This window comes from Urocampus carinirostris, chromosome 3, assembly GCF_059441175.1.
Source record: "Urocampus carinirostris isolate Australia breed hairy pipefish chromosome 3, RoL_Ucar_1.0, whole genome shotgun sequence".
In the NCBI taxonomy this organism is placed as follows: Eukaryota; Metazoa; Chordata; class Actinopteri; order Syngnathiformes; family Syngnathidae; genus Urocampus; species Urocampus carinirostris.
Window position 1 is genome coordinate 5,978,071 of NC_142351.1, and position 24,244 is coordinate 6,002,314.

Genomic DNA, 24,244 nt, shown 5'->3' on the forward strand with positions numbered 1-24,244 from the left:
CAGTGTGGCATGCTAGGTGCACGGCAGCAGACAGGAAAACACTTCAGAGGGTCATCAACACAGCCCAGAGAATCGTCGGTTGCTCTCTACCCAGTCTGGAGGATGTTGCCTGCTCTCGCTACCTCAGCAGAGCAGAAAACATCATCAAGGACTTTTTTCACCCGGGTCAGCCCAGTGACCGTAGTAGTAGAGTGCTTTATCGAATTATTTCCCATTAGTAGGGTTCTTATTACAAAACATGCATGCAAACCTATAAAAACACGAATGAACTTTGCTAAAAACCTGTCCAAATGTTGCTCCTAGATGCGCTGTTTCTTATGCATTTGGTGTTCTGTCAAGATGCAGGTTCTTATTTGAATTTTCCTACTAGGAAATCCATTATCTGCACTGCTTATCCTCAGTAGGGTCGCGGGGGTGCTGGAGCCCATCCTTGCTATCTTCGAGCAGTGGGCAGGGGATACCCTGAACTGGTTGCCAGCCAATCACAGGGCACACAGGGACAGACAACTCACTCGCTCATTCACACCTAGGGACAATTTGGACCAGCCAATTTACCCGATGTGCATGTCTTTGGAATGTGGGAGGAAACTGGAGTGCCTGGAGGAAACCCACGCAAGCACGGGAAGAACATGCAAACTCCACACAGGAGGTTCGATCTCATGACCTCAGAACTGTGCCACACACACCCCTTGCAGGCTATTTGCATGCAACTTTAATATTTGCATTATTTAAGCACGCGGTCTACGACAACATACAGTTTTGGTCAAAAGTTGACATACACTAGTGAAGAAGTGTCATGGCTCTCTTGAGTTTCCAGTTATTTCTACAACTCTGATTTTTCCTCTGAGTGATTGGAACACTTTTATGACTTTGTTATGGGTTAACAGAAAAATTCATCAAATCTGCTGGGCCAAAAATATACATACAGCAACACAAATTAGCAATTTTGGTGACTTAGAAAGTTGTGTCCGTGAAATGAGCTTCATAGCATGGTCTCTTAACTTCTTGTTAGTGATTATGAGTGACTACGGCTGGTGACTTCTCTGAGGCCATTTAAATAGGGCTCATTGGTTGCAAACACCCACAAACGCTACAATGGGAAAGTCGAAGGAGCTCAGCATGGATCTGAAAAAGCGAATCATTGACGTAAACAAGTCAGGAAAGTCACTTGGAGCCATTTCAAAGCAGCTGCAGATCCCAAGAGCAAAAGTGCAAACAATTCTTTGTAAGTATAAAGTGCATGGCACTGTTTTGTCACTGCCACCATCGGGATCACCTGCTGCTGAGAGAAAATTGGTCTAAAGCAGGGGTGTCAAACTCATTTAAACTCGGGGGCCAGGCCACACGATAGAACAAACATTCTGTCAGGGGCCGGACTAGTAGATTAAAGAGAAAGAAAAAGAGAGATAACCCTAACCCTAACCCTATTTTCCGCACTATAAGGCGCACCTAAAAGTCGTAATTTTTTTCAAAAGCTGACCATGCGCCTTATAATACAGTGCGCCTTATATATGGCTCAGTATTAAATCGCAAGGTCTCGCAACCTACGCAACAGCCGCCGACTCGATTTTCCCCCGAACGTGGAGTAGTCCGCGGTGTATGCTGGGATTTATATACCGGCGTTTCATTGGCTAACCAATGTGTCAATCATCATTTGAATCGATCGCTATTGGCTAAAGTTATTCGGAGCCTCGGATAGGCTAGAGGGCCAAAACAAACCCTGCAATTGGCCGAAAAAGATGTGTCATTCATCCGTTAAATCGTTCGCTATTGGCTGAAGTTATTTGGAGCCTCGGATTGGCTAGAGGGCCGAAACAAACCCTGCAATTGGCCGAAAAAGATGTGTCAATCATCCTTTAAATCGATCGCTATTGGCTGAAGTTATTCGGAGCCTTGGATTGGCTAGAGGGCCGACACAAACCCTGCAATTGGCCGAAAAAGATGACTGAATAGCAAGCTTGCTAAACTACGCCATAAAGAAACATGTTTAATTAGTCTGTATTTGTAAACATTTTACTCTCCTGCATTTACTACACTCACGGTTGTAAGAAGACCATGATTGCGTATCATTATTGAACGTGAGAACTTAGGTGAGCTATGCGGCTTTATATTTTCCCGGTATCTTGTTTTAGAACCATCTTGATGTTGCTGTGATGAGTTGAGTGAATTCAACTCAATTCCAAGTGTTTATTGTCATATGCACAGTACAGTTGCGAGCGAAAAAGAAAATAGAAACTAAGGAATGGTTGGCATTTCTTGAATCCCAAGACTTTAACCTTCCGAATGATGGAACGATGCATTTGAGTCACATCGTACGGACACCGCATCCGCACGTGTCTACGACACGTATTTGCTTCTTTTCAAGCTTTGGGAATGTTAAGGGGGTTATAAGTTGGACTGAACCATCCGACTGTTTTGTCAACGTTCCCATTGTAGCGCCTTATAATCCGGTGCGCCTTATCTATGGAAGATATAGGACCAAAAACTATTTTTTGGGGGTGCGCCCTATAACCCGGTGCGCCCTATAGTCCGGAGAATACGGTACTAGTTATTTTCTTTAAAAGGAATTCAGTCACCCCGCAGATTACTGACACCAAAATGTAGCGTCCGAAACTAACTATGCATATGCAAATTACCGTTTAAAATAACTTAAAAGCCGACCCCCTAAAACTGCTTTAAAATAACCACGTAACAAAAGAAATAGAAGAAACCATGTACATCAACCTGTAGAAAGCATCGAACCCTTCGTATTTCTTGGCTTGTGCAATCTTGAGAGCCTGAAACTGTCAAGATCAGAACAGAGACAGGACCCACTTGCGTTCGTTTCTCTTAGTTTTATTGGGAAGAAGGGAAAGGATTGCACGCACGATCCGGAGATCACTGGTCGCGGGAAGCTGGTTGCTCAGACGCGGAAGTGGTATTTCCGTGGAGAGCGGAAAAACAGGTATGTACCCGGGACAGGGGAGCAAAAATCATGGTCGAGATCAGAAAGTGGGCCGTGACACAGACGGGAGCCAGAACAGGAGAGAGTCAGGGTCGAAAAGCTTGCCTAGCGTAAGCTGAGGTTCGCAGACGGACTGACAAAAGGGGACCGATGGGAATGGGTTTGAATAGGGACAGGGAGCCAATCAGCGTCCGAGGCAGTTGGCGCCAAAGGAGCGGGCACAGGTGCCTCGCATCAGTAATGACGGAAACAAGAGATTCATTTTGTCTCTGGGCTTCAAACCACTTGAAAATCTCCTTCTCCATTTTATAGGTACAGTCAAAGACGTTTTATTTTTTTTATTCCTCCAAGCATCGTGTATTGCAAGAATAAACTCATCTCATCTCATTAGCTGCACCGCTTATCCTCAGTAGGGTGGCGGGGGTGCTGGAGCCCATCCCAGCAATCATCGGGCAGTAGGCAGGGGACACCCTGAACTGGTTGCCAGCCAATCGCAGGGCACACGGGGACAGACAACCCGCTCGCTCATTCACACCTAGGGACAATTTGGACCGGCCAATCCACCTGAAGTGCATGTCTCTGGAATGTGGGAGGAAACCAGAGTGCCCGGAGGAAACCCACGCAAGCACGGGGAGAACATACAAACTCCGCACAGTATGTCCGGTAGCTGGATTTGAACCCACACAGGAGGTTCCCAAGACCTTAGAACTGTGCCGCACACGCGCTAACCACTGCGCCCAAGATTAAACTTACAAATAAAAAAAAAAACAATTCAGTAAAGTCCTCTCGCCTGCCCCATTTATTTTTAATTGGTTTGTAGCTCCTGAATTAGCCACCTGCTAACTATTCGCTACTATTGACACACAAACAAATAAGCCCACACGACCTAACCCACTGATTTTTTTTCTTTTTTTATCATTTTAAATTTTCCTCAGATGCGCGTATTCATGGGAGGGAGAACATCTCCATGAGGAGAAATTCAGCGACTTCATACTCTGTGCCTGCAGATGCAGGAGTACTCTACTATCAGAGGACCCTATGATTCAGTATCTGCAATTAATACGTTGCAGAATAACGCAATAACAAATATGTAGTAACAACCGTAGGCACACATTTTTATGAGTTACAATTCACAGTACCTGTTAGAGAGAAAAGTAATTGCGTTCCAGGATCTGTCACGTTTGCCATGGCGCCCAATTGGTCCGCGCCGTGTGTCACCAGGTTCTGTCACGGTTGCCATGGCGCCCAACTGGTCCCCATCGTGTGGCGGCAGGTTCTGTCACGGTTGCCACGGCGCCCAATTGGCCCCGCCCATGGTCACCAGCTGATATGCGTTGACAGATTGCTCCCTGACCACTTAAACGCCGTCTTGTGGGTCACCTGGTGTCAGAGGGTCTGCGAAACTCCTGCTACACTCTGTTGTGATACGTCAAGCCCTGTGAATCCCCGTTTTGCCTGTTTTTTGCTCTTGTTTTGTCAAGTCCTGTGAATTCCCCGTTTTTACCTGTGTTTTTGCCCGTGTTTTTGCTCTTGTTTGCCAAGCCCTGTGAATCTTCGTTTTTGCCTGTGTTTTGATCCTGTTTTGTTTTCGGCCCGATCTGTTTGATTTTGACCACTTCCTCGTTCCAATCAATCTACTTCCGCAACCAACGATCCCCGGATCGAGTGTGCGCTCATTCCTCTTCTCCCCAATAAACTGAGAGTAACGTTGCGCGATTGGGTTCTGCTTCCTGTATTCTGTTCTGGTTCGTGACAGGATCAGGTTTCTTTGTACCACGTTAGTCCCAACTTTGTTCAGGAATACTCATCGTTATTTTACCTTCCAGTGGTTTGTGGTTCTTATCCTTCCTTGTTTATTTATGTCGCCAGCTGAAGTGGCCCAACAGTTCCAATACGCAGTACGAGTCATCGGCAGTAATTACGCCCCGACGATCGAGCGAGACGAATTCCTGGTGACGGAGAAGATCAAGAAGGAACGTAAGTCGAGGTTAAAAACCGCCCGTCGATAAAAAAGCGACCGATTTTAGCTTCGAGGTCCAGTCTCTACCAAGGTCGAGTGCTTTTTAGATGCGCTTGCCAGTGTACTAAAGCGTTTTATGATGCACTCTACCGAAAAAATGCTGAAACGCTTACAGGAGTCAATTCCCAGCCGCCTCGTCAAAGTTGCGCTGGTTGGAAAACAATCAATGGAAGCTCTCTTGTAAAAATAGTTTTCCATTTAGCCCGGATGGTCCGGTAGGCCTTGAGTTTATGTCGTATCGAATGCCATCGCCGGCACTTTTTTGACAACGCCAAGATTTAAAAACGAAAACGGGAAATCTCCGTTCCTGCTTCATGTGTGTTTTGTTCCCCGTTTGATGGCTTTCTCTCTTGGACTCTCCAGTGCTGAAGCAGAGGCGAGAAGCGGATGCCGCGCTCTTTTCCGAGCTGCATAGAAAACTGCAGACGCAGGTTGGCTCTTTTCCTTTCTTATTCATGTACATAAAAAGCAGGGGTCTCCAACGTGGTGCCCGCGGGCACCAGGGTGCCCCTTGAGGTGTCCGTGAGTCTGTTCTGAAAATAGCTCATAATTTATTGTTTCTATTTATCTATCCATCTAGACATCTATCTATCTAGACATCTATCTATCTAGACACCTATCTAGACATCTATTTAGAATCTATCTATGTAGACATCTAAACAGCTATCTTGCTAGACATCTATCTATCTATCTGTCTATCTATCTAGACAGCTATCTATCTATCTGGACATCTATCTATCTATCTAGACATCTATCTATCTAGACATCTATATCTAGACATCTATATAGACATCTATATAGACATTTATCTATATAGACATTTATCTATATAGACATCTAACTATCTAGACATCTATCTATCTAGAGATCTATCTATATATCTATATAGACATTTATCTATATAGACATCTATCTAGACATTTAACTATCTAGACATCTATCTAGACATTTATCTATATAGACATCTATCTAGACATCTAACACTCTAGACTTCTAACTATCTAGACATCTATCTATCTAGACATCTATCTATCTAGACATCTATCTATCTAGACATCTATCTATCTAGACATCTATATAGACATTTATCTATATAGACATTTATCTATATAGACATTTATCTATATAGACATTTATCTATATAGACATCTATCTAGACATCTAACTATCTAGACATTTATCTATATAGACATCTATCTAGACATCTAACTGTCTAGACATCTAACTATCTAGACATCTATCTATCTAGACATCTATCTATCTATCTAGACATCTATCTATCTATCTAGACATCTATATAGACATTTATCTATATAGACATTTATCTATATAGACATCTAACTATCTAGACATCTATCTATCTATCTAGACATCTATATAGACATTTATCTATATAGACATATATCTAGACATCTATCTATCTATCTATCGAGACATCTAACTATCTAACTATATATCTAACCAACTAACTAATATCCCTCGAGAGGGTTGACCGACAGCAAGACAAACGCATATACAAAAACAAAGAAAATAAAAAAGGGAAACAGTAGCAAAAAAACACAATTTTTTTGGGCCAACCCAAATGCCCAAACACCCAAACAAGTTAGGCACCTCGGCACCCAAGTTGGTCATAGTTTCGTCCCTCCAGATGAAACGGGACACAAGAAAGCGGCCATGTCACTCAGGTCAGGGTGACACAACACACTCTTCTGTTCAAAAGCAGGGCCCGACAGCTTTCGCTGGTTTACCCCTGCCGCATCATACAGGTGCCCTGCCCATCCCTTAGAACGCGTCCAAACATCCCACTATCCTTTTACAACACCTTTCCACTCATTCCTATCACCAACAAGAGCTCTAGCTTCCACTAGACCTTTTTCCTGCAGTGCACTCATAACCCCATCCATCCACGTCAATCGCGGCCTTCCTCTTGGTCTCCTTCCATTGACTTCTGCTCTGTAGATCCTCTTCAACATTTGCTCCTCATCCATCCTCTCCATGTCTCCAAACCAACCGAGTACTCTTTTACCCACACACTTGCTCAATTCCACTACTACTCCAGTTCTGTCTCTCACAATTTCATTTCTCAATCTATCCAATCTTGTCACCTTCCTACCTTTTTAGCAAGCTATCAAGCTAGCATTTAACATTTTTTGCATGCTATCTAGATAACATTTGACCCTTTTTGCTAGTTATCAAGCCAAATGTTAGCCTTCTTCTTAGCCAGCTACCTAGCTTTGTTTTTAGCTTTCTATCTGGCTATTTAAATGGGTTTTTACTCTTCTAGCTAGCTACCTAGCTCCCTTTGAGTGTTGTATTTGTTTACTTTTATAGCTAACTATCAAGCTACCTTTTTAGCTTGCGCTGCGAATAAGGAATACAATTTCCGATTTTGTTTCTCAAACAAAGCATACAAGGTTTGTACTGGTGCTTGAAATCAGTAAAAATGCTTGAATTTTAATCGTAAAAGTATACCAGCAATTTATAATCTTATAAACCATCTAAAACCGGTATCTTGGGCTAAAATTCAAAAGGCATCAGAACGATATATAGCAACAGAGTATTAAGGGTATCAATTTCAGAGTACAGTACTACATTGCTTACATCTTTGATGGCACAAACTATCTGTAAATGATGCAATCCTGTATCCGCTACAATTGGACATGTGTCATGGTTGTAGGCATCGCCTAATGACTTTTGAAATACGATTTTTGAGGTATTTCGGTTTATCTCCAGATTTCCATATGGCAATCTTTGCCGTGTTACCTCCGTCGTACAAAGTTGCAAACCTGGAATCTAGTGCTTTAGTTTGCGTTAATGCTGGCTCCGTTATGTATTTTTTTTCCTATGGAAATCAAAGTTCTAATAATCTTATTTACAATGTTTAGGGCAAGTTTGTTGTGGAAAATAGACTTGCATTTGTAGAATAGAGTTGCATACATTTAGAAATGTAGAAAGACTTGCTTACAGTAGTGAGGGAATGTTGACATCATTTCGAGAAGGTCCTTGGCAAGACAGTTGAGTTTCCCTAAAAGGGCATGAGACCTGCAAGGTCCCTCTGAGCAAACTGAGGCGAACAACATGTCCTAATAAGGGTACGACAACATCTTCCTTGTTGAGACGTCAGATCTCCGCCGCCTCTTGGGTTGTACTCAAATTGAAACTATAAAAGCATTGTTATGTCTGAGTTCTTTGGGATGACGAAATAAAGAGCTCCCCCTCATGGCAAGCCTCTGTGTACTTGATTAAATCACGTAAGAAGACTTAAAAGATATCGAACCTGCATTTTCTCCTACAAGTTCTGTAGTTTTTCAACCATATAGAAATGTCAATATACACTTTTTAATGCCTAAAAATCCATAATTTTATTTGGAGCCCCATTATACAATGTGTGGAAGGTGTCAAGATTACTGTTGTGAAGCACCAGTGCCCGCTCGTTTGGCGCCGACTGCCTCGGTCTCTGATTGGCTCCCTGTCACTCTTTAGACCCACTCCTTTCTGTCACCTGTTGTCAGTCCGTCTGCGAATCTCTGTTTTTACACGGCAAGCCTTTTTTCGCCTGTCCCGTTTATTGCTCCTGTTTGTCTCCCGCTACGATCTGTTTTGATCTGGACCACGTCTGTTCTCCCGTCCCGATCCGTTTTTGATCTCGACCACAAATACTCTCCTGGCTTTCGACTTGTTTCCGATCCTGACTACGTTTTTGCTCTTCTATCCCGGCTACTGACCTGTTTATTCCGTTCCCGACGCCGCCACCGCTCACCACGGAAGTCCCACTTCCGTGTTCATAGCGACCTGCTTCCCGCGTCCAGCAATCCCCGGATCGTGGGCGACACTCCCTCCCTTTCTTCTAAAAAATTTGTGAGAAACGTTTTACTTTTAAAGAGGCAATAGCAACAATAGTTGTAATTTCCTGTTTAATCATGTTTATAATTTACTTAGAGTGTTCTTGATAAATCATTGTGACTCTTACCTCGGAGCCTCACAGTTTTGTGTGTTTTTGATTTGTGAAACCGTCAGAGGTAGTTTGTTTTGTATTATGTTCTTCCACAAAGAATTGTAAAGTTTTAAAAGAAAGAAAGCCCGAAGCCTCTGCAAAGCGTAGATGATGATGTAGGAATAAGGAAAACCTTTTTCACTAAGTCAGGTCAGGAGCACCCTAGCTTCTCACTTGCCTTACCCGGTTTAGTATTGCTGATGTTGGAGGCAATAGTAGGTGAGAAATAATCAATCATATGTTTTTTGTCGTGTTTTTTTATAGAAAATAAAATTCTAAAGAGGGAGTTGAGATGAGGAAAAGCACAGGAGAAGGGGGTTGTGGGAAAGAAGACCGAGAGTGAAGTGCAATATTCGTCTCACAGTATATACTCTTTTGTTTCGCAAGTTAATCAGTTGAGTTTATTGCCGCATCCAGTTCCAGTGTTACTATTTTAAAGCGAGGTCAATTCAAAGAAAGAAAATAACAACTATCACATGCTACTTCAGGGCAAACACAACTCCAAGTAGAAGGTTTGGTCCTAGTTCCTCGAGGAATTCTTCCTTTGCCCTCTCAAAAGAAGTGGAAGGGGAAAGACAAGTCTGAGTGCTTTGGTGTTAAAATAGATAATAGGAGTAAGCTTTAAGAATTGAATTTCATATATTTATCTGTAATCTATGCTGTATGTTCAGGGTTGGGTAGGGTTACTTTAACTGGATTACTTTCAATGACTTTTGGATGACTGCAATACCAAATATACTAATAAAAGACAAAAGAAACGAAATATGAATCAAATGATGACTCACAACACGTGGTAAGCTTTCTCTCCTGTCTTTGATCTCTTTGATCTCCAGGGTTGGGTAGGGTTACTTGAACTGGATTACTTTCAATGACTTTTGGATGACTCCAATACCAAATATGCTAATAAAAGACAAAAGAAACTCAATATGAATAACATGACGACTCACAACACGTGGTAAGCTTTCTCTCCTGGCTTTGATCTCTTTGATCTCCGGGGTTGGGTAGGGTTACTTGAACTGGATTACGTTCAATGACTTTTGGATGACTCCAATACCAAATATGCTAATATAAGACAAAATAAACTAAATATGAATAAAATGATGACTCACAACATGTGGTAAGCTTTCTCTCCTGGCTTTGATCTCTTTGATCTCCTGGGTTGGGTAGGGTTACTTGAACTGGATTACGTTCAATGACTTTTGGATGACTCCAATACCAAATATGCTCATAAAAGACAAACGAATCTAAATATGAATCAAATGATGACTCACAACACGTGGTAAGCTTTCTCTCCTGGCTTTGATCTCTTTGATCTCCAGGGTTGGGTAGGGTTACTTGAACTGGATTACTTTCAATGACTTTTGGATGACTCCAATACTAAATATGCTAATCAAAGACAAAAGAAACTCAATATGAATAACATTATGACTCACAACACGTGGTAAGCTTTCTCTCCTGGCTTTGATCTCCGGCAAAACCAGGGTTGGGTAGGGTTACTTGAACTGGATTACTTTCAATAACTTTTGGATGACTCCAATACCAAATATGCTAATATAAGACAAAATAAACTAAATATGAATCAAATTATGACTCACAACATGTGGTAAGCTTCTCTGCTGGCTTTGATCTCTTTGATCTCCGGCAAAACGAACATCAAATGCGACAGAAACAAAATGAACAGATTGCCAACATAACTTTTGCCGTTCCGTGTATTCCGTTACTCCCCAAGCCTCTAGTAATTTGATTCCTATTTAGTTTCTTTTGTCTTTTATTAACATATTTGGTATTGGAGTAATCCAAAAGTCATTGAAAGTAATCCAGTTAAAGTAACCCTACCCAACCCTGTGTATGTTAATAGACCAGTCTGTTGTTTAGTGGAGGGCACCCTGCAGATTGAAAGACCGTTTATTTTGGACCCACTAAAAGCATATCTAAGTCACCCCTGCCATCTAGTGGTCATTTGTTATACACAGAGCCTCTAGATCAGGGGTGTCAAACTCATTTGAACTCGGGGGGCCACACGATAGAACAAACATTCTGTCGGGGGCCGGACTAGTAGATTAAAGAGAAAGAAAAAGAGAGAGAAAAAAATAAGAGAAAGAGGGAGGGAAAATGAGAGAGGGCGGGACAAAGAAAGAAAAAGAGAGAGGAGAGAGCGTGAGAAACAAAAGATAAAAAGTCGTGAGAGAGGGGGAAAAGAAAGGGAGAGGAAGAAAGAAATCCAAAGAGAAATAGAAAGACAGAAAGAGAGAAAAGAGAAAAGAAAGCGCAAAGGGTAGGGAGAGAGAAAGAGAAAAGGAAAAAAGGAAATTAGAGCAAAATAAGTTAAAAAGACACAGAGAGAAAGAGACAGAGAGTGGGAGAAAAGTGGAGAGAGAGAGAGTGGGAGAAAAGTAGAGAGAGAGAGAGAGAGAGAGAGAGAGACGACTACTACGACTACAGTGTCTTTGTGAGAGGCACCGGCTTTGGCAACATCAAGTGGACATATTTCAACCTGCAACTCGTTTTTCTCTTGTGCTTCTTTGAGTGTTGTCTCGCGGGCCGGATTCAATCCCTTAGCGGGCCTGATCTGGCCCGCGGGCCGCCTTTTTGACACCTGTGCTCTAGATGCGTTGGACGCTGTGAGGGAGCTCTGCAAAGAGTTTTATTTATATATTGAAACAGAAACAGCCCGTTCATGTCCACTGCACCAAGGATGGATATCCAGTACGTGTTTTTTGAAGTCCGTTTGAGTCATTGGAATTTTCCCCAAAAGGTTTTTGATATTGCAGCTGTATTTGTTGATATGACAAGTCATTATTTAGGAGAAATAGAGATAGATAGATAGATACTTTTTATCATCTCCGTGGGGAAATTCACACTTCCAGCAGTATTCTTTTGTTGATTATTAACAAATTAACAGGATGGCCTCAGGGTGCTGTGTTGTAGTTTAGCAACAGTGGAGTGGATGACGTCACACGCTAGGCCAAAATTTCGACGTCCCTGCCGCAGATGGAAATCTTTGAGCCCAGGGTTACACCGCCTCGTGTTCACGTAGATAGCGAATCCGGCTCCTCTCCGCTTCCCGCAGGCTTTTGTGTCTCTGTCTGCCCTAACAGCGCTGAAGCCGGGTAGCTCCAAGTCATTATTTAAGAGAGATAGATAGATACTTTTTTTTCATCTCCGTAGGGAAATTCACACTTCCAGCAGTATTCTTTTGTTGATTATTAACAAATTAACAGGATGGCCTCAGGGTGCTGTGTTGTAGTTTAGCAACAGCGGAGTGGATGACGTCACACGCTAGGCCAAAAGTTCGACGTCCCCGCTGCAGATGGAAATCTTTGAGCCCAGGGTTACACCACCTCGTGTTCACGTAGAAAATGAGTCCACCTCCTCTCCGCTTCCCGCAGGCTTTTGTGTCTAACAGCGCTGAAGCCGGGTACCTCCACGTTAGCGTCCGGAATGCTAGACGTGAGCCACGTTTCCGTAAAACACAGCAAACTGCACTCCCTGTACGCTTCGATGTTTTTCACCAGCTCAGCCAGTTCGTCGGTCTTATTTGGTAGAGAGTTCAGGTTTACCATGATTACGGACGGTAGCGCTTAATGTACGTATAACAAGGATGAAATATGTATATCACACTTGCAATATATGTTATTGACGCAGGGGGAAATGAACCACTGCATAGCTTTTCATATTTTTCATGTTTTTGGACAGGGTGTTCTGAAGCATCGCTGGTCCGTCCTGTACTTGCTCCTCAGCCTCTCTGAAGATCCACGCAAGCCCTCCAGTAGGGTAAGAGCTTTGTTTTTTAATGTATCCGGATATTCTGTGCTGTATGTTTTACTCTTCACAGCGTGTTAATACTTTATACCCCTGCAGGTGGGGCACTTCGGGTCTCTTTTTGCTCAGGCTCTTCCTCGAGATGCTCACTCCACTCCGTTTTACTGCGCTCGACCTCAGAGTTTGGCCCTGGGCTATGGGGAGAGGAGCGGTGGGCTCGCAGCTAGCATGGGCACCAGTGGGATCTCGAGTCTAGGACCGTACACGCTCAATGGACCTACGCCAGGAGTACAGTCAGGACAGACACTTTTGGCGGGGTGAGTCTCGTTAATTAGATAGATGTCTAGATAGATAAATACTTGATTCATCCCCGCAGGGAAATTCACATTTCCAGCAGCATCCCTGAGCTGAGAACAATACAATAATAAAGCCAAAAGAATACTATATACAAATACCCAATGTGACGTGCTAATACCCACTGTAGCGTGTTATATAGAGTATCTAGATCAAGTGTGTCAAACTCATTTGAACTCGGGGGCCACACGATAGAACAAACATTCTGTCGGGGGCCGGACTAGTAGATTAAAGAGAAAAAAAAGAGAGATAAAGAAATAAGAGAAAGAGGGAAAAGGAGAGAGGGCAGGACAAAGAAAGAGAGAGAGGGAGAGAGCGTGAGAAACAAAAAAGACAAAAAGTCGTGAGAAAGGGGGAAAAGAAAGGGAGAGGAAGAAAGAAATCCAAAGAGAAATAGAAAAACGGAGAGAAAAGGAAGTTAGAGCAAAAGAAGTTAAAAAGACACAGAGAGAGAAAGAAACAAAGGAAGAGAAAAAGAGAGTGAAAGAGACAGGCAGTGGGAGAAAAGGGGTGGGAAAAAAAAAAGGAGAAAGAGAAAGAGAGAGAGAAAGAAAGAAATACAAGTACAGTGTCTTTGTCCGGGGCACCTGGCTTTGGCAACATCAAGTTGACATATTTCAACCTGCAGCTTGTTTTTCTCTTGCACTTCTCTGAGTGGTGTCTCGCGGGCCGGATTCAATCCCTTACCGGGCCTGATCTGGCCCGCGGGCCGGCTCTTTGACACCTGTGATCTAGATCAAGTGTGTCAAACTCACTTGAACTCGGGGGCCACACGATAGAACAAACATTCTGTCGGGGGCCGGACTAGTAGATTCAAGAGAAAGAAATAGAGACATAAAGAAATAAGAGAAAGAGGGAGGGGAAAGGAGAGAGAGGGCGGGACAAAGATAGAAAAAGATTGCGAAGGAGAGAGCGTGAGAAACAAAGGAGATAAAAAGAGAAGTCGTGAGAGGGGGAAAAGAAAGGGAGAGGAAGAAAGAAATCCAAAGAGAAATAGAAAGACAGAGGAAGAGAAAAGAGAAGAGAGAGCGCGAAGGGTAGGAAGTGAGAAAGAGAAAAGGGAAAAAAAGAAGTTAAAGCAAAATAAGTTAAAAAGAGAGAGAGGGAGAGAGAGAGAGGAATAAAGATGAGAGGGAGAGAGATAGAAATAAAGACGAGAGGGAGAGAGAGAGATAGGGAGAGAGAGAGGAATAAAGACGAGAGGGAGAGAGAGAGAGAGAGGAATAAAGACGAGAGGGAGAGAGAGAGAGAGAGAGGAATAAAGACGAGAGGGAGAGAGAGAGAGGAATAAAGACGAGAGGGAAAGAGAGAGAGAGAGGAATAACGAGAGAGAGAGAGAGAGGAATAAAGACGAGAGGGACAGACAGACACAAGGACAGTGTCTTTGTTCGAGGCACCTTTTTTGGCAACATCAAGTCGACATATTTCAACCTGCAGCTTATTTTCCTCTTGCGCTTCTCTGAGTGTTGTCTCGCGGGCCGGATTCAATCCCTTAGCGGGCCTGATCTGGCCCGCGGGCCGCCTGTTTGACACCTGTGATCTAGATAGTGCTACACAGAAAACATATTGCAATAAAATTCGGTAATTAAGCGTCTTTATGGCATACAAACACACTAGCATTGGAGTAGATTGACGCGCACACACTAAAAACCGTATTTTGTAAAATGCTGTAGGAAAATTTGACTATTATACAGTATTTGCAGTCTCTTTGCCGTAGTATCGTCTAACATCAGGTTTTTTTTTTAACAGTATGCTAGAACCAGGGTTGGGTAGGGTTACTTGAACTTGATTACTTTCAATGACTTTTGGATGACTCCAATACCAAATATACTAATAAAATACAAAAGAAACTAAATAGGAATCAAATTACTAAATTTTGTGCAGGCTTGGGGAGTGACAATGACAATAAAGGTATATTCTTTTCTATTCTATTCTAACGGAATACATAGAACGGCAAAAAATGATGTCGGCAAGCTGTTTAGATTTATTTTCATTTTGTTTCTGTCGGATTTGATGTTCGTTTTGCCGGAGATCAAAGAGATCAAAGCCAGGAGAGAAAGCTTACCACGTGTTGTGAGTCATCATTTGATTCATATTGAGTTTTTTTTTTGTCTTTTATGAGCATATTTGGTATTGGAGTCATCCAAAAGTCATTGAAAGTAATCCAGTTCAAGTAACCCTACCCAACCCTGATTTTATGTTCGTTTTGTCAGAGATCAAAGCCAGGAGAGAAAGCTTACCACGTGTTGTGAGTCATCATTTGATTCATATTGAGTTTTTTTTTGTCTTTTATTAGCATATTTGGTATTGGAGTCATCCAAAAGTCATTGAAAGTAATCCAGTTCAAGTAACCCTACCCAACCCTGGCTAGAACTTTAATGTCGTTTTGCAGTGTCTGGGTGTACATCTTTTACGTCAGGCGTACAACTTACGAAACGTTTTTTTTTTTTTTCAAATCAAACGTTTGCTTTATTCCGATTTCAAAATCAGTTTGGAAATTTCGGTTCGTTTGGCAATTTGCATCCTCGGCATCCAATCAGAAGCCTGCATCGAAAAGTGCTCCCGGACTTTCCCGAGCGTTGTAAGGTCGCGCATTTGCATATCTGCTTCCAAAGTAGACGCACGGAGAACACAAGAAAAGTGGACAAGTGGTTAGGAATCAAGCCAAAACCTCAGCCCCAGAAGAAAGATTCAAAAGAAGCTAACAAAATGTATTGACGCTCCAAAACGTAAACATACATTAAAAGCATCTTGGAAAAAGGAGTTCAAGTGGCTCGTAGCAGACGATGCAACACAAATATTGCATAAATGAAAATGAGTAAATACAGGTACATACAGAGTTGTCTGCCCTGGTCCCCGCTAACTTTTTCCCGTGAGTTTCAGACACTGCGTGTTGTCATGAATTGAAAAGTGCTTGAGTTTTTATATGAAGTGCTTGAAATTGCTGACATATTTCTCAACCAGTGCTTGAAATTGACGCCGACACTGCTCTCTGGTGGCTTTGCATTATTCTTCAGCGACAGACTGAGGAGATCATTTCTCCCTCACGGCATGAGGCTCTTTAACTCCACCCGGGGGAGTAAAAGCCCACTTTAAACCCCAACCCCACATTTGCATATTACCTTATTTTTATGACGGTGTATATTTTCCGTAGCATTATTTAAATGCTCTTTATTAACACGCTATATTGGGTATTTTTGTATTCTATATCTTTTATTTTATTTTTTTACACAAGGATACTGCTGGAAGTTTGAATTTCCCTACAGGGATGAATAAAGTATCTATCTAGCTAGAGATTTCATTTATTCTCGGATTAAAATGGTGAAAGTAAGAAAGGGACTGTTTCATATATAGTCTAAATGCCGACCCCGTCTCTCCGAAAAATAAAACAAAGTTTATTTCTTCTTTGCCATTTTTTAGACCACCACCTTCTCAGCCTGCAACAGGATCGGTGTCTCGACTTGCCTGGAATCTTCCTGCAAGCTCCTCCCCTTCTTCAGCTCCCGTGAGGCCACCCCTTGGACCCTTGCATCCCACCAGAGCTGTGCGCCTAAGGCAGGATGGCGATGCAGCGGGTGGGTTCAAATACGAAACATTATTATTATTATCTGCACCGCTTATCCTCAGTAGGGTCGCGGGGGCGCTGGAGCCCATCCCAGCTATCTTCGGGCAGTGGGCAGGGGACACATTGGTTGCCAGCCAATCGCAGGGCACACGGGGACAGACAACCCGCTCGCTCATTCGCACCCAGGGACAATTTGGACCGGCCGATTAACCTGATATGCATGTTTTTGGAATGTGGGAGGAAACTGGAGTGCCTGGAGGAAACTCAAGCAAGCGCGGGGAGAACATGCAAACTCTACACAGGAGGTTTGATCTCACGACCTTAGAACTGTGCCGCACACGCGCTAACCACTGCGCCGCCGTGCTGCCCCTAATACGAAACAATTTGAAGAATTATAGTGGAAACTGGGGGACAATTTGTGCGCATGAAAGGGTCTCCAAGACTCATCATCTTAAAATGACTCGCATTTTTCGGATTATAAGTCAGTTTTTTTATAGTTTGGCTGGGGGTGCGACTTATATTATAGTGAGACTTATGTGTGATATTATCAAAACATTATATCATTTCACATGTCATTTTCACACTAAACCGCAAGAGGGCGCTCCAGGCGTGTGTTGATTATTTCGACATTACTGGTGTGCCGAAAAATTCCCCCCCGCGTGAAATGCCCCCCCAGCAGACGTCACTTACGCAAACATCACTAAAATTACATTTTGTATCAAATTTTTGGGGGAATTGTTTTAGAACAGCAGCACAGTAGCGCAGTGGTTAGCGCGTGTGCGGCACAGTTCTGAGGTCGTGAGATCGAAGCTTCCTGTGTGGAGTTTGCATGTTCTCCCCGTGCCTGCGTGGGTATTCCCAGAACATGCATGTCAGGTTAATTGGCCGGTCCGAATTGTCCCTAGGTGTGAATGAGCAAGTGAGATATATGTCTCTGTGTGCCATGGGACTGGCTGGCAACCAATTCATGGTGTCCCCTGCCTAATGCCCGAAGATAGCTGGGATGGGCTCCAGCACCCCCGCAACCCTACTGAGGATAAGCGGTGCAGATAATGGATGGATGGATGTTTTAGAACAGTAAAGCAACAATCAATTGCACTCTGTATAGAAATCACTCTTGAGTAATACGAATTTGTTGTGGAATGTGGTTAATAACTCATGATAAGTATGTAGGCATCTGGTGAAGGTTGTGGGATGACTGTGTTGCAAGAAGTCACAAGCTGTTATGCTGAGGGAGCTGGGGCGGACGACCTTCACGAGATATCTTAACTTTATTTGAGAACACTCTAAAGACCGATGTTGAACGTCTGGAACTTTGAACGTGTCCCGAATGCAATAAAGGGCGTTCCCTTTTTTCCATATTTCCTCTCTGCGTATTTTTTGGGGCGACGTTCTCTCCCCAAAAAATTGAAATTGACTTTGGCGAAATGACACAACATTCTCCTAAAAATCGATGGACACGTAAATGAGTCGCTTACATTGCAGTTAACCAGCCATTCAAAACGGCAATCTTCTGAATATCACATGTATTTAAAAGTGTTATGTATGAACTGTCAAATTATCAACAGATAAAACGGGAGACAAATGTTCAGGAGATAAGGCGACATTTTGCCAAAGTATATGTTCGCGAGTGACGGATGCCGAAGGGGACATTTTTTTTAATTTTCGTTCTGAATTGCTTTTCAAGATCAGTGTCTGCGTCCGGGGCATGCATCTTTTATGTCTGGCGTACAACTTACACGTCTCTGCCCGGGTGGCCGACAACTTTTTCAAGAAAGAGAAAAAAAAAAAATCTTTCGTTTTTATTTATTTATTAATTTATTTTCCCAAATCAAAACGGTTGCTTTATTCCGAATTCGTTTGGCAATTTGCATAGTCGTTAGCCAATCAGAAGCCTGCATCGAATAACTTTGTGCTTCCAGACTTTCCCGGGCGTTATAAGGTCGCTCATTTGCATATCATTTTCCAAAGTAGTAGCACAGAGAACTCGAGAAAAAAGTGGTTAGGGATCCAGCCAAAACCTCAGCCCCAGAAGAAAGATTCAAAAGAAGCTAACCAAATTGATGACGCTACAAAAGGCAAACGAACATTAAAAGCTTCGTGGAAAGAGGAGTTCACGTGGCTTGTAGCAGATGACGCAACGCAAATATCGCATGAATGAAGATGAGTCAATCCAGGTACATACTGATTGCAGGTGGAAAACAGCCATGTCATATACGTGCAATGAATGTAGATGTAGTAGATTTATAATAAACTTAAATGTAAAGTGTTGTTCTGTTATATATTCTGATTATCCATCCTTAATACTTTGCAACAACAGGGTTTTTTGCAATGAGTCGTCTTATTGCATTTCCAGTTGTTACAAATGGGGCAGGCAGGCAGGCAACTTTATGGCTGGGCAGGCAACTTTTCAGAGTTGGTATCCAGTAACTTTTTGTCATGAGTTTCCGACACTGATTTTATCAAATAAATTTCCCCCCAAAATGTGACTTATACACCAGTGCAACTTACATATGTTTGTAAAATGAAAATGAAATGATCTGCATTTATATAGCGCTTTTCAAGTCAATGACTTCCCAAAGCGCTTTACAATGTGCTCCACATTTCCCAATAGCGGCCTTGCAGCCATGTAAGGCGCTAACCTGCTTATTGGGGGTATTAGGGGTTCAGTGTCTTACCCAAGGACACTTCGACATGTAACACGGACGAGCCGGGATTCGAACTGGGATCCCTTGATCCCAAGACGAGCGCTCTACTTCCTGAGCTACTGCCGCCCCCTTTCTGCCTTCTTAATTATACATTTTCTGTCTGGAATAGAATAGAATAGAATGTACCTTTATTGTCATTGTTACAAAATGGGTTAACATATTGTGACAACGAAATTGCGCATGACACTCCAGTTTCACACATTCACAGTGAGGTGAAAAACCCAAGAAGATAAGGTTATAAAACAAGGAGGATAAGGTTATAGTTATAATTTACACAAGAAATGTCGGCATTTACAGGGATCAGAATTTTCCGCGGATTTCCGCTGTTTTTGAACCCCAAAGGCATTCCGACTTTTTCATTTTTTCTCTTGCGTAGCAAACAAATTCAAAATCCGACCGTCTCACTCTTTCCTTTATTGCTCTGGCGCCCCCTGGCGGCCGTTTGAAAAATTGGCCGCATTGTCGCACAAGCTGCAGGGACTGAACTGCATTTGAACTTATCTTGCAGTATTTACAAAAAAATCAGTTATGTGGGCAAATTATTTTAATCTTCTAAAAATGTTACTTAAATGATAAATATAAGCATGGTTTTGGACAAGTAAATTGCCTAAAACCCAGGTTTTTTTTTTTTGGGGGGGGGGGGGGGGGGGGGTGGCGTTGCGGGGGTGGGGGGGGCTCCGCCCTGGTTTATTCTTGGACGCTGGCTATTTCAGCTGAAAATGAAAATCTCCATTCTGATCCCTGCATTTAGGATGTTACATACAGTTTGGTATTGTAAGGGTTTGTGCAATATACATTTGGTGCAAAAATAGTCATCATAGTGCAAAAAAATAGTCAACATTGTGCAAGGTGAGCAGTAAACATAGTGCAGTCAACATTGTGCAAGAAACATAGACATGAGTACCATTTTACGTTCGTATGAGGTATGATGTATAATCCAAAAAAACGCAGTAATCCTCTGCTTGTATTCGTCCATTTCCTGGCTGCAGGCGAGGTGACCGAGGCGGCACTCGTACGAGACATCTTGTACGTATTCCAAGGCATCGATGGCAAGTTCATCAAGATGAACATCCAAGAGAATTGTTACAAAATCGACAAGAAGGTATTTAACGGCCATTGAAGAAGACAAACTCGATATTGTTTGAATCGGTGTATTGCACTCAAGAAATTGACCCTGCTGAAAGGACAAAAATACAGCACATTTCCACAGTTTGATGAATTACCGTAAATTCTGGACTATAGAGCGCACCTGATTATAATCCACACCCACCACATTTCGGGAGGAAAACCGATTTTGTACATACACAAGCCGCACCTGTATATTAGCCGCATGCGCCCACATTGTAAAAACTCTATACAAACACAAAATTAACCCATACCCGATACAGTCCAAAAAACACAGCCGGCAAAATGGACGGAAAATGATACCGGTACTTAAGATTTAACGCAGACCTGCAGAGTCCAGGTGCCCGTTGAAAGTAATCCAAGGAAAAAAGTGTATATTTCCAAAGGTAAGGGTGGGAAAAATATATATCCACTATTGTCTGCCGCGTCCACAAACACGTCTCACCTTTACTCCACTTCCCGTCAGCCCGCGTTTGCCCCTTCTTTCTCATTTGCTCGTACAAAACATATCAGAATAAGTTTCTAAAATAAATACAGTACAAAAATATACAGTTGCAAATACATATTATACATGGTTACACACATTTACAAAGAAAGACGGTACACCGAGAGTTTTCAAAGCTTTAATAATGATATTATAACTTTCATCCCGAACCGTGCCTGTGAAGGGTAGCAAAACGCTACTAGCAACACGCTCGCAACACAGTAAACGGCTCTGTTAAAAGAATAAACCGTCCTCATCTTCCTCCTAATAACTGACGTCATCAAAGTCGTCTTCCTTCAATACGGGTAAGGGACTTTGTCATATAGACGTCGTCCCACGTTTCCTTATTCAGAAACACGCTAGCAACACGCTCGCAAAGTAAAGTTTACGTGCGGTAGCTTTATTTCCTTCTATATCGGACTGCTCGATTTCGTTTAGCTTGAAAGTTGCGTCATGTGCCTTTCTTTTTGCTATTTGCATGATGAGGATATGTCTACGCTAATTTAATTTGTGCACAAGCTAAGAAGTTGCAGTCTTCCTCGGCACATATATTCCACGGGTCTAAATCTTACCTTTTGTACTCGAGCGCCGCTGGCGGCCGTTAGAAAAATGACATCAATTGGCCGCATCACTGAATAAGCCGCAGGGTTGAAAGTTTGGGAAAAAAGTAGCGGCTAATAGTCCGGAATTTACGGTAATTGGAATTCCATTGCTCTGTCTGAAACCTAGACAGCCGATGATTTGATATCTCGGCAATCTAAGTTGATTTTAAGGTTTCAACAGATCAATAGAGAGCACTTTGGCAGAAAGCCATATTGACTTCAGTATGTCAATTGCTTTTTCTGCTCAATCTTTTCACCTTCAAATACAGTGGAACCTCGGTTTTCGAACGCCTCTCAGTTCGAACAAATCGGAGTCCGAGCAAAAATTTCGAGAAATTCTTCGCTGTTCGGTCAAAAAAATCGGAGTTCGAACGCCGATAATGCTTGAGTGCGTACGCTAGGGTGCGATGCTGAGCGGCGTACGGGTGTTTTAGCCCCTCCGAAGAAAGTCAGTGCAAGCAGCAAAGTTGCAACAGGTGAAAAAAGAAAAGTAGTGTGTACAACTATTGCATTTAAGAAAGAAATAATAGCTCCACCTGCGCCTTCTGCTGACCACCACAAAGGTAAGAAATCCTATCCATAATTATTTTCTTTATCCTTTTTTTTTATTTTTACACGTTCATGTTAGCGTAATCTTTCGTACGGAAGATTACGATAACGCGAATGTACGATTAGCCTGGGTTAGCTTTATGTCTACAGGTAAACATTCAGGGTGTTGGAACGGAGCCCAACATTGAGGGTGTTGGAACGGAGCCCCCTTTCCAATGAACCGCTCACCACTTGTTGTGGAGACCCGGGTGCTAAATGACTTGTAAACGACCTGATTTTTTTATTTTTACAGTTCATGTTAGCGTAATCTTTCGGACGGAAGATTACGATAACGCGGAGGTACGATTAGCCTGGGTTAGCTTTGTTTCCGTTAAACATTCAAGGTAAACATTCAGGGTGTTGGAACGGATTAAAACGATTTACATTATTTTTAATGGGAAAAATGATTTCGGTGATCGAACAAATCGGTTTTCGAACAGGGTTCTGGAACGGATTTTGGACGACCAAAATCCGTTCCATTTCTTTGTACGAAAACCGATTTGTACGATCACCAAAGTCGTTTTTTTCCCATTAAAAGTAATGTAAAATTGTTTTAATCCGTTCCAACACCCTGAATGTTTACCACGAAAGTAAACATGAAGCTAACCCAGGCTAATCGCACGTTCGCGTTAGCGTAATCTTCCGTACGAAAGATTACGCTAACATGAACGTGTAAAAACAAAAAAATCAGGTCGTTGAACAGTTGAAGGATAAAGAAAAGAATTATGAGTAGGATTTCTTACCTTGGCGGTTGTCTGCCGAAGCCATGCTGTATTCCTGAAAGAAGGGAAACTCGCACACCTTCTTCATATTTTGCTATTATTTCTTTCTTAAATGCAATAGTTGTACGCACTACTCCTCTTTTTTCACCTGTAGCAACTTTGCTGCTTGCACCAACCTTCTTCCGAGGCATAATTAGGAGTCAAAACACTCCCTTCACCGTTTTTGAAAAACGAAAGCAGAGAAGGAGTGTGCGTTGCCGTGAAAACAGTTCTTCACGAGGAGTGGGGGCAATCTACACTCGTACGCCCCTCAGCATCGCCCCTAGCGTACCGGCGTTCGAATTCCGATTTTTTTGAACGAAAAGCGAAGCAAGAATTTATTTGAAGCTGAGTGTTGCTGTAAGAGCTTAAAAGTTGCCTTAAGACATTCTTAATAATGCAAAATAGAAACCGAAATTATTCGTTAAAAATGTTAAATTTTCGGTTGAGGGGACTTTTATTTATGTCCCCCCAAACCCAGATTTTTTTTAAGGAAAGTACAGTAATCCCACGCTATAACACTGTTTACTTTTCGCTGTTTTTCTACTTCAAAAATGTGCATCGTGCATTGTTTTTCCCGCTTATAATTATTTGTCGGTACAGTCGTTTTTTGTAAAAAACTATGAATAAAAATACGTTTTTACAGTCCTATTATTTCTTATGTCTGTTAAAAGGGTTTGTTCTTTGGTTTAAGCGATATAATTTTTTTTTAATAGTTGTCAAAAAAGGTTTTTACTTTACTACTTTTCCTTGTTGGTGATAGGAATGAGAGGAGAGTTGTTGTAAAAGGATAGAATAGAATAGAATATGCCTTTATTGTCATTGTTACAACATGGGATATGCTGTGACAACGAAATTGGACGACTCCAGTTCCACATTTACAGTGAGGATAAGGAAACAAAGAGATAAAGGAACAAAGAACTAACTGACTTTGTTGTAAGTTGGCTTTGTTTTCCTCCGGGGGGGGGGGGGGGTGTTGTTGATGAGGCGGGTGAGGGTCAAACAGAGTTGCTGGATACAACCGGAATGTTTGATCTCACATTACACCTTACACATAGTCCAGTGTTTTCCGAATTGCTCAGTCCACAATTGAATGGATTTGGGAGTACAGTCCATAAACATGCCCGATTAAAGTCGCCGTCGACGATAAAGCTGGGGGATGTTTGGACGCGTACTAAGGGATGGCCAGGAAACCTGTATGATGCGACAGGGGTAAACCAGCAAAAGCTGTCAGGCAAGTGTCACCCTGACTCGAGTGACATGGCCGCTTTCTAGTGTCCCGTTTCATCTGGAGGGACGGAAATATGACCAATTTAGGTGCCGAGGTGCCTAACTTG

The 24,244-nt window shown here is 42.4% G+C and overlaps 1 protein-coding gene across 1 annotated transcript in view; it reads left to right on the forward strand.

The window, feature by feature from the left end:
- tubgcp3 (tubulin gamma complex component 3) overlaps positions 1 to 24,244 on the forward strand; it is a 47,872-nt gene that overhangs the window by 787 nt on the left and 22,841 nt on the right. Inside the window, exons 2-7 of the mRNA XM_088330487.1 lie at positions 4,814 to 4,921; positions 5,328 to 5,395; positions 12,655 to 12,732; positions 12,820 to 13,037; positions 16,495 to 16,649; positions 20,337 to 20,449. Coding sequence (XP_088186613.1) covers positions 4,814 to 4,921; positions 5,328 to 5,395; positions 12,655 to 12,732; positions 12,820 to 13,037; positions 16,495 to 16,649; positions 20,337 to 20,449 — 740 coding nt within the window. The remainder of the gene's footprint in view (positions 1 to 4,813; positions 4,922 to 5,327; positions 5,396 to 12,654; positions 12,733 to 12,819; positions 13,038 to 16,494; positions 16,650 to 20,336; positions 20,450 to 24,244) is intronic.